Source organism: Dendropsophus ebraccatus, chromosome 12 (genome assembly GCF_027789765.1).
Source record: "Dendropsophus ebraccatus isolate aDenEbr1 chromosome 12, aDenEbr1.pat, whole genome shotgun sequence".
In the NCBI taxonomy this organism is placed as follows: Eukaryota; Metazoa; Chordata; class Amphibia; order Anura; family Hylidae; genus Dendropsophus; species Dendropsophus ebraccatus.
In genome coordinates this window covers 23,981,023-23,991,757 of record NC_091465.1, presented here as the reverse complement: position 1 = coordinate 23,991,757, position 10,735 = coordinate 23,981,023, and the positions used below count along the sequence as shown (strand labels likewise).

General features: G+C 43.1%; 1 protein-coding gene across 1 annotated transcript in view; it reads right to left on the bottom strand.

Annotated features, from left to right (window-relative positions):
- Positions 1–6,548: 6,548 nt before the first annotated feature.
- The window catches only part of LOC138768671 (uncharacterized), a 32,127-nt gene continuing 27,940 nt past the window's right edge, over positions 6,549–10,735 (bottom strand). The window contains exons 15-21 of the mRNA XM_069946622.1: positions 9,864–9,974; positions 9,585–9,650; positions 8,402–8,485; positions 8,233–8,276; positions 7,797–7,874; positions 7,178–7,518; positions 6,549–6,897 (exon numbers count right to left, since the gene is read on the bottom strand). Coding sequence (XP_069802723.1) covers positions 6,702–6,897; positions 7,178–7,518; positions 7,797–7,874; positions 8,233–8,276; positions 8,402–8,485; positions 9,585–9,650; positions 9,864–9,974 — 920 coding nt within the window. The 3' untranslated portion in view covers positions 6,549–6,701. The remainder of the gene's footprint in view (positions 6,898–7,177; positions 7,519–7,796; positions 7,875–8,232; positions 8,277–8,401; positions 8,486–9,584; positions 9,651–9,863; positions 9,975–10,735) is intronic.

Below are 10,735 nucleotides of genomic sequence, written 5' to 3'. Positions count from 1 at the left end.
TCCTCTCTGGCAGACTGCTCACGTGATCTCACAGATGTCACACACAACCACTGCCTAGACTGGGAGAACAGGCACAGCCCTCCCCAGCCTGGTAATTACAGGGTTAACAGACTGGGACAGGGGTTACCCGGGGAGGAGTCTGCATTAACTCTTTCTTCCCCATAGTGCACTGGATACAAAGGTCACTTGCGGTCACTGATCCTGGTGAGCTTTGTATCTTGTTACATTTCTGTTCTCACAACTGTATCACTATAGTAGAAATATTTACTATCCTTTATACTAGTTTATAATAATAATAATAATTATAATATATTTATTTGTATAGCACCAACAGATTCCGCAGCGCTTTTTTCTATGCATACAGTACAGAGGTACATAATACACAGTTAAATAATTAGAATAAATAAAAATAACATAAAAATACAAAGTATAAACGGGACCTGCTCGTTGGAGCTTACAGACTACAACTTGGGTTGGCACCAGGCATCAGTGCTTCATTTGTCCATGGTCCGGCCATTGTACATAGTTAGAAATACAGGATGAGCCAGTAACAACCCCAATATCTGATTGTAAGTAAACATATAAAGTGCAGGAACCATCAGAGATAGAGCGAGGGAAACAACAGAAGGGGGAACAAGTTTAGGGAAAGTTATAAGCGAGCCTGAAGAGATGAGTCTTCTGGACACGCTTGAAGCTGTGAGTATTGGGAATGAGTCTGAGGTCTTTAGGTAGGGTGTTCCAGAACTGGTGCAGCACGAGAGAAGTCTTGGAGGCGGGAATGAGAGGTTCTGATTATGGAAGATGTTAGGGTAAGATCATTTGCAGAGCGCAGAGCACGGGCAGGATGATAGGTGGAGATGAGGGAGGAGATGTATGGAGGGGCAGAGTTGTGGAGAGCTTTATGGGTGAGGGTGAGGAGTTTAAAGTGGATTCTGGATTTAATGGGTAACCAGTGCAGTGACTGGCACAGAGGGGAGACGTCGGTATAGCGGCTGGAGAGGAAGATGAGCCTGGCTGCTGCGTTAAGGATGGACTGGAGAGGGGAGAGCTTAGAGAGAGGAAGACCGATTAGTAGGGAGTTACAGTAGTCAAGATGGGAATGGATCAGGGCGACAGTCAGAGTCTGAGCGGTGTCAGTGGTGAGAAATGGGCGGATTCTGGAGATGTTTCTGAGATGAAGATTACAGGAGCGTGTAAGAATACGAGCATAATAGAAGCTGATTTTGAGCGAAATTCAGGCAGAATTCAAGCAGAATAAATGCCCCATTGACTTTTATAGGATGTCCCTTCTTTGGGGAATGTGCACACTACGGAATTGCGATGAAAAATCCCTTAAGGATTCCGCAGCTCACACCCGCTCGTGGACTCTGGTGGACGCGCGTATCTCTGCCCGTGCCATAGACTCCATTCTATGCATGAGCGGATTCCTTCGTCAGTCCAAAGAATTAACCCATCCCCAGACTGGTCTTTTCATGTAAAAAATCTTTGTACCTGACGGTACATTCACTTTATGGCTCTATTACACACAGAGATAATCACTCCATGTAATAATGATAATAGGAGGTGCACGACTGATGGCTGTTAAAAAAAAAAGTATATACATGCCTGTCACGGTTCCTGGTGTTCTCTTTTCTGCCTGCAGTCGTCGCTGGAATTTTAGAGCCGATCCCTGAAGTGACAGGCAACTCAGCCAATCACTGGTCTAGACAGGTCAGCGCTGCAGCCAGTGATTGGCTGAGCAGCCTGGCAGTTCAGAGACTGTCTATAAAGTTCCAGTGGCAGCTGCGGGCAGAAGCTTGAAGAACACTGAGAGTGTGGACAGGTATATATAAAGTTTATTATTTCAGACGTTAAAGCGATTCTGTACCCACAATCTGACCCCCCCAAACCACTTGTACTTTCGGATAGCTGCTTTTAATCCAAGATCTGTCCTGCGGTCCGTTGGTGAATAAGTTATTGTCCTAAAAAACAACTTTTAAACTTGCAGCCCTGTGCCAAACTGCTGTGGCCTAAAGTATCTGTGCCCTAACCTTGCACCGCCCCTCCGTCCCTCCTCATCATAAGGAATGCCACTGACAGGATTTTTCCTATTCCTGTACAGGTGCCTTATTGATCCAGCCCATGTGCAGTATTCTCACAGCTGACGAATAGGATAATACCTGCCTGGAGCATTCCTAATGATGAGGAGGGTGGGGAGGAGGGACAGACAGGTTGTGCCAGCCTGATGCACACACACTCTAGGCCACGCCAATTTGACACTGCAAGTTTAAGGGTATAAACACACACCGTATACGCAGCAAATACACAACAAATACGCAGCAGATTAGATCTAAATAGCTGAACACAGCATCAAATCTGCACCATCAAATCTGCTGCGTATCTGCTGCGTATACGGTGTGTGTGTGTTTGTACCCTAAAAGTTCTTTTTTCGGACAATAACTGAATCACCTGCCGGACAACAGGACAGATCTTGGATTAAAAGCAGCTATCTGACGGTACAAGCGGTTTGGGGTGGGAGATTGTGGGTACAGAGTCACTTTAAGCAAGGGTTACAAGGACATCACTAATGATATTTACAGCCCTGCCACACGATTACATAGTCTCTGTAAGTGAGCACCGATCTAGCAGATCATCGCTCACTTACACTGGGCCGTGTAATACGTCCTTAGGTGGTGTTGCAATAACATTAAAGGAGAAGTCTGGAATTTTTTTTTATTAAAGTATTGTATTTCCCCCCAAAAGTTATACAAATCCCCAATATACACTTATTACGGGAAATGCTTATAAAGTGCTTTTTTTCCCTGCACTTACTTCCTGGATAACATGGTGATGTCACTTCCTGGATAACATGGTGATGTCACTTCCTGGATAACATGGTGATGTCACTTCCTGGATAACATGGTGACGTCACGACCCGACTCCCAGAGCTGTGCGGGCTGTGGCTGCTGGAGAGGATGATGGCAGAGGGATGCTCAGTGTTCCCCCCATGCCCTGTGTCCCTCAGTGTCCCCCTGCCATCATCCTCTCCAGCAGCCACAGCCCGCACAGCTCTGGGAGTCGGGTCGTGACATCACCATGTTATCCAGAAAGTGACATCACCATTTTATCCAGGAAGTGACATCACTATGTTATCCAGGAAGTGAAGTCTTGATACTGTAGTGAGTGCAGGGAAAAAATCACTTTATGTAATAAGTGTATGTTGGTGATTTGAATAACTTTTGGGGGGCAATACAATGCTTTAATAAAAAATTTCCGCCAGACTTCTCCTTTAACACTTACCTCCTCAGGACTGCGGTGCACAGCACAACACAGTTTACTGTACAGGAGCTGAACTTTCATCAATAACTGGTTGTGTCATTAAGAAAACTTGATCTAAACTTATGCACTAAACTTATGTGCAATTAATCCTTTCTAGACAAGGCTAATTTTGGCCTTAAAGGAGTACTCTGGAAAAAAAAATCTTTTTTTAAATCAATTGGTTTCAGAAATAGATATATAGATTATATAGATTTGTCATTTACATTTATTTTAATCTCAAGTCTTCCAGTACTTATCAGCTGCTGTATGTCCTGTAGGAAGTGGTGTATTTTTTTCCAGACTGTCAGACAGTGCTCTCTGCTGCCACCTCTGTCTATATCAGGAACTGTCCAGAGCAGCAGCAAATCCCCCATAGAAAATCTCTCCTGCTCTGGACAGTTCCTGGCATGGACAAAGGTGGCAGCTAGAGATGAGCGAACCAGGTTCGGGTTCGAGTCCATCCGAACCCGAACGTTCGGCATTTGATTAGCTGGGGCTGCTGAACTTGGATAAAGCTCTAAGGTTGTCTGGAAAACATGGATACAGCCAATGACTATATCCATGTTTTCCACATAGCCTTAGGGCTTTATCCAACTTCAGCAGCCACCGCTAATCAAATGCCGAAATTTTGGGTTCGGATGGACTCGAGCATGCTCCAGGTTCGCTCATCTCTAATGGCAGCAGAGAGTACTGTATCAGCCTGGAAAGAATACTACCTGCAGAACATACAGCAGCTGATAAGTACTGGAAGGCTTGAGATTTTTTAATAGAAGTAAATTATAAATCTTTATAACTTTCTGCCTCCCGTTCATACGATTTTTTTTTCCACCCATTTAAGGACATTTTTCAAATGTCACCTGTCTCACTTTATGTGGTATAGCTCTGTAATGCTTTAACTTATCCATGACAATATCATGACATATTGTACTTTAGGTTAGTGGTAAATCTTGGTCAGCATCCTTATGATTTTCTCACGGTCACTGTTCAGGTTATGTGATTATATGATCATTTTATTGCCAGTTTTGTTATGCACACAGTGATACTAAATATGTTTGCCTTTTCTTCTACATTTATTATTTGTATTGGGGGATATGGAGATTGTGTGGATCGCATTTCATCTGAGGATGTGCCGGCATGGCCTTATGCTGGAAAGGGTGGGGGGAACATAATAAAGAATGTATACTTACCCATCTCCGTACCCCCACAGCACCGCTCCCCTGCAACATCATGACCCGGCTAATGGTTTGCCCACTCAGCCAGTGACTGGGATGGGATATTGCTGCAGTCACTGACTGGCTTGGTGGGCAATCCTCGATCCAGGTCAGGGAACTTTTACCCTGGATGTGACGTAGCAGGAAGCTGGCAGAAAATAGGTTTTGGCGGCTGTTAAGAGAGCCGGTGATGCGGGGGAACGGAGATGGGTAAGCATTCTTTTTTATGTTCCCCCCACCCCTTCCCGCATAAGGATGCACCAGCACATCTCAGATGAAATGGGCAATCCACACAATCCCCATATTACCGGACTTCTCCTTTAATAAACCTCCCCCATTACGTCTATTAGCAGAAGCCTATGGCCCAGGATCTATTTAGCCTCATAGATTGTCATCAGGACCCATGGAAATTTGCAGAATCAGTTCACAGATCTGACGCCTAAGCATGGCCAGAAAGAGATTCCTAGAGTTTTATCTCCGTAGTACAATATTACTCATTAACACAGTAACACTATCATCCGTACTCAGAGGGTGGACTTTTATCCCCGGCCGCCCCTATCCATGGCCATTGATCTCAGATGTATAACTCCGATGATCAGATAGAGATTCTACAGTCCGGCCATTGATAACACAGGGACTTTGAGCCAACTCTCCTCACCGTATCTAGCTCAGGGGCTCTCCCATTGTAGTAAAGCTCCAGCACTCTGCAGTATGTGAGTTGTGAAATGTATTATTGGAGTTATCAATGTTGTGAATGACTGCTTGGAACAATGGGTGAATGTCTGAATATATTGCTATGGTAGTAGGATCACTTGTGACTTTGTTGCCTGTAAACACTAGTGTTTCAATGTAAGTGGTGGACAGTACAGCATAAGTCATGGCCCATCTGTAAAGAAATTTTGTTTCATCGCATATTCTGGAAAAATGCCTTTCAAGCACCAAGAATGACCTTTATATCCTAACCTCTGTGATTTGCAACCTTTCTTCATGTCATCACCCCTTCTCCCAATCTGAGTTATAGGTCATCCTAAAGGTGGACATACTTTCAGTTAAACGTTCATTCGGCCAACAGTTAACCCTTCTGATCTCCCCTTTACATTTCTTAATGAAGTAGGGAAGGGTAGGCCGCTGCCAGACATCTCTAGTGGTGGTTTATTTTTCTGAGAACAAAAAGGAGGCCCCTATACACTTAAAGGGACCCTGTACCCACAATCTGACCCCCCCCCCCCCCCCCCAAACCACTTGTACCTTCGGATAGCTGATTTTAATCCAAGATCTGTCCTGAGGTCTGTTCAGCAGGGGATGCAGTTATTGTCATAATAACAACTTTTAATCCGGCAGCGCTGTGTCTAATGGCCGGGGCTTACATTTATATATGCATTAGGCTGGCACAACCTCTCTGTCCCTCCTCCCTATCATTAGGAATGCTCCAGGCAGATTGTTTCCTTTTCCCCACCTGTGTGCATAACGAACATGGGCTGGATCGTTAATACACATGTGCAAAGCTCAAACAGCAGTAAATGTTCCTGGAGCATTCTTAATGATGAGGAGGGTGAGGAGGAAGGACGGAGAGGTGATGCCAGCCTAATGCATATACAAATGTAAGCCCCGGCCGTTAGACACAGCGCTGCCGGATTAAAAGTTGTTTTTTAGGACAATAACTGCATCCCCTGCCGAACTGCATCTTGCCTGTGTCCTCTTTCTGCTCTGAAATAACTTCATTTGATCATTGGACAGAAAGCGAGAGTAAGGTGGAGGTGGTGGTGGGGTGACAGTATTTTTTCCCAATTTACAAAGTTAGAAAGGATAAGGAATATTATCTGGTTACGCGACCCAAATCTCCTATGTTAGTAGAGTGGTAGCTTGCACATGTATGTTGCTGTTCCAGTCATTTTCTATGGGAGTTGCAGAGACAGCCAAATACAGTTCTCCAGCAGCTGCCTCATAGAATAGGAGACCGGATCCCCATTCTCAAGACCACCAGAGCCCTCAGCGGATACTCCCCCACCACTCTAGCGGTTAATATCCATGTAGTGGACATAAAGATTTTATTTTTGTATAAGTAAATGTAGTCCTGGCAGTGTAATGGTTACTCTGAGGAGTCAAGATCAGGATCTAAAAGTACAAAAGGATCTAGTACAAAAATTTTTAAAAAAGTGCAAACCAGGTGTCCAAGAACCAAACACAACTGTATTAGATATGATCCAAGGCCATTACGGCTGGGGAATAGTCAAACATCTTCATATAGCCAACATTTAACTCTTCAGGGTAGGGTAAGAATTCTTGGACACTCTTGACCACACACGCAGGGACGGGATGATATTTACGAAAGTCCAGGAAGCCGTAGGCCCATACGACAAAGGCTCTGTAGGACATCCGCCTGAGTTTGCTGTGAGGAAACAATGGGGGGGGAGGGGGGGGCGGAAAAACAATGAACAAACAATGAGTTACACAGAAGTTCATATGATGCAAAATGTTTTTTTTTTTTTAAAGACCGCCCATTTAAACACAAAGTATATTAGAAAGTTCCAGAATATATCACTATAACAAATAATGTATCCATCTACTTGAGAGGTGGTAGATAGCAAATCCTCTTCCTGATCTCCCAAGTATCAATATCCCCCGGAGATCCCTTCTGTGCCTATGTGAGTATATATTTTAATACTTACTGAAGGTAATACAGAGTGTCGTTTTTTCTCTTAATTTTAGCCAAGAAACGATAAAGGAAATCAAGACGATCCTTGTCCAGACACAACTCCAGGAAGGCCGGATCCTTGGTAACACACAAGCACTCATCATCGAGCTTTGAGGGGAGTCCGACAATCTCATGGCAACATATAGACTCTGCTAGGGTAGACATGACACCGCAGTGGCCACATTTACACCAATTGGTGCTCTTTATATCTCTTCTGTAATCCGGCACTTCCGTTACTTCTTCTTTTACCTCCTGATAAACTACAATACGTGGCTGGCCTTGAAATGGTTTCATGCCTCCCATGACCCGGAGACGCTGTAAAAAAAAAAAAAAAAAAAAAATTATATAGGTATGCGTGAGAGAGAAAGTATTTTTTTCTGCAGCGGCCACTACAGGAGAAATGTAGTATAACACACAGTCTATTCAAATAAACGTAATACATTAAGGATGGGGAACCTGTGGCTCTCCAGCTGTTGCAAAACTACAACTCCCAACTTTAAAAAAAAAAAAAAACTTGAGACGGTGAAGACATACAACTTTTCTTTTCTTACTATATTTTTCACTGTGCAGCTAAATACAAGATTTCCACTTACTCTATCTTCTCTTTCCTGTAAGCTCAGAATATCGCCACGAACTTGAGGCCCACTCTTGAACCTCTTAGCTTCTATTTCCTGCTGACAAAAAAGTAAATGGAAATGAAGTTTAAAAGGAAGATACAAAATATATCCTAACACCAAAGGTCAAGGAATCACATCAGCAGTTCTGTGTTAGTGAAAACTTCAGAAGAGAAGGATTTAAGGGCAGTGATTTCTGATTCCTAACTGAGTAACCAGTGCAACCAGGCGGTGGGGAAAGCAAATCGTATGCTGGGCTGTATAGCTACAGGTGTAACCATTGTGCATGTCAGCTGAATGCGGTTTTTTAACATGTCCTATTACACCAAATGATTACTGGCCACAACGGCCGGTAATCTGCCAAGAATGGCTGTGTTCTATGTAAATACCACAGATCAGGTGGTTAGTTACTTACGGAGTTAGAATCCTCTCCGCTCTGTTTGTCTCCACCATTACTGTCTGACAAATGTAAGAAAAGAGGAGAAACATGGATGAGACAAGCTGGATTTATACTCTAGTGTATGGCAGGGTTGTGTATATGGTACATTTTACTGTTGGGTAATAAAACAGGAAGACAAGCTTACCTGCACTACAATTTCCTGCCGACTCTGCCTGCTGACTGCTACCACCGCTCGCTGGGCCAGACCCTGATTGTATGACAGCAGGACCTATCAAATGATAGAAAGGGCTATGAGGAAAGGATGCAACAATGACTACATTCACACTAAACATCTATATGTCCTCACTACTGTAAGGTTATAATATCAGAAGTCACCAAAAAGATCACAACCCTATATAAGGCTGCAGGCTAAGTATATTTATACAAATAAAAATACCAAGCTTATTCTTTGGTTAGTCGCTAGGGTGATACTAGTCTGTTTGGCTAATAGTTCCCCTGTTTAATAAGGGTGGATATCTGTCTACTACGGATTGATACATTGCTATGAGAGCTACTGCATCTGTTGCCTAAAGTCTATTATTATACTCTGCAGCAGCTGAGGTATGTATTATTATACTCTGCAGCAGCTGAGGTATGTATTATTATACTCTGCAGCAGCTGAGGTATGTATTATTATACTCTGCAGCAGCTGAGGTATGTATTATTATACTCTGCAGCAGCTGAGGTATGTATTATTATACTCTGCAGCAGCTGAGGTATGTATTATTATACTCTGCAGCAGCTGAGGTATGTATTATTATACTCTGCAGCAGCTGAGGTATGTATTATTATACTCTGCAGCAGCTGAGGTATGTATTATTATACTCTGCAGCAGCTGAGGTATGTATTATTATACTCTGCAGCAGCTGAGGTATGTATTATTATACTCTGCAGCAGCTGAGGTATGTATTATTATACTCTGCAGCAGCTGAGGTATGTATTATTATACTCTGCAGCAGCTGAGGTATGTATTATTATACTCTGCAGCAGCTGAGGTATGTATTATACTCTGCAGCAGCTGAGGTATGTATTATTATACTCTGCAGCAGCTGAGGTATGTATTATTATACTCTGCAGCAGCTAATGTGTGTATTATGAAGGTTCATAGCAGATGAGGTGTGTATTATAATGTTCTGCAGCAGCTGGGGTGTGTATTATGAAGGTTCATAGCAGATGCAGTATGCATAATAATCTTCTGCAGCAGACGAGATGCATAATATGATGTTCTGCAGGAGCAGAGGTGTAATGATGTTATATATACAGCTATAGATATATACTGTGGTTGGAATATACTTTATACATACAGGCATATACAGAACTCTTCCTACCTGTACCTTGAAAATCTTCCTCTGTGTCAGTTTCCTCCTCGGATTCATTCTTGACAATGTCGTCACCTGCACAATACATGTAATGGATTCAGTAAACACTGAGCATCTGCATCTGTGTGTGATGTGTTTCTGAACCTGCTGTACACCAGTATAACCTTCCATTACACCAGTGCTATAGAGGAGAAGGACAGCATTTCCCATAATGCTGGAGGTGATGAACAAAGCTTTCTGGGGCAGATATAATCCTATGGCGTCTTTGTACAGAACTGCCCCTCTTACCTCCGGGAGGACCCGGCTGCTCATCCCCTCCTGTGCTATTATATTCATCTATTGAATAAGTTTCTTCTTCTTTTTTAATAGGAAACGCATTGGAGTTTTTTTGTTCTGTACCTACAAAACAGTACAAAAATATTAGATGGAATTATACTTTAAACATTTCAATCTTTATAAGCGATAAAAACCAATACTTCAATACTTCTCCATTATTACCTACTGAAAGTATACCCGTATCATGCTAGACGTGTGCCCCTAAAATCACACAGCGCCCAGTTCTCGGTCCCCAGCAATCAGCTGTAATCTGTGGGGAAACCTGGCAGCAAATGTTCAATTCTCCATTGTACACCAGTGCCTGGTCCTCCAGAGGGAGAGACTCTCTTTGCAGCTTCTCAGGTCCATAGACTGCAGTCCCTATTAGCCCAGGATTCTCTAATATTGTAATTTGCAATAGGCTTAACCACCAGATACCCTCTTTAATGACAGTTGTGTACTAAACAGGTTTTACTGTCACTTGACAATGCTCTGTGAGCTAAATAGCCTAGACTTCAGACTGATACACCGTAGCAAACTACTACTATATACATATGTGCGGCTGATGCAGCTGTATCCTTGTGAGACTCGCATTTGACCAAATTACGCATATAGGGGGAGATTTATCAAACATGGTGCAAAATGAAACTGGCTCAGTTGCCCCTAGCAACCAATCAGATTCCACCTTTCATTTTCCAAATAGTATGTGAGGAATGAAAGGTGGAATCTGACTGGTTGCTAGGGGCAACTGAGCCAGTTTCATCTTACACCATGTTTGATAAGTGTCCCCCATAGTCCCCGGGCTTGAGGTCAGGCCATGTTGTGACGATCAGTAATATACTTAC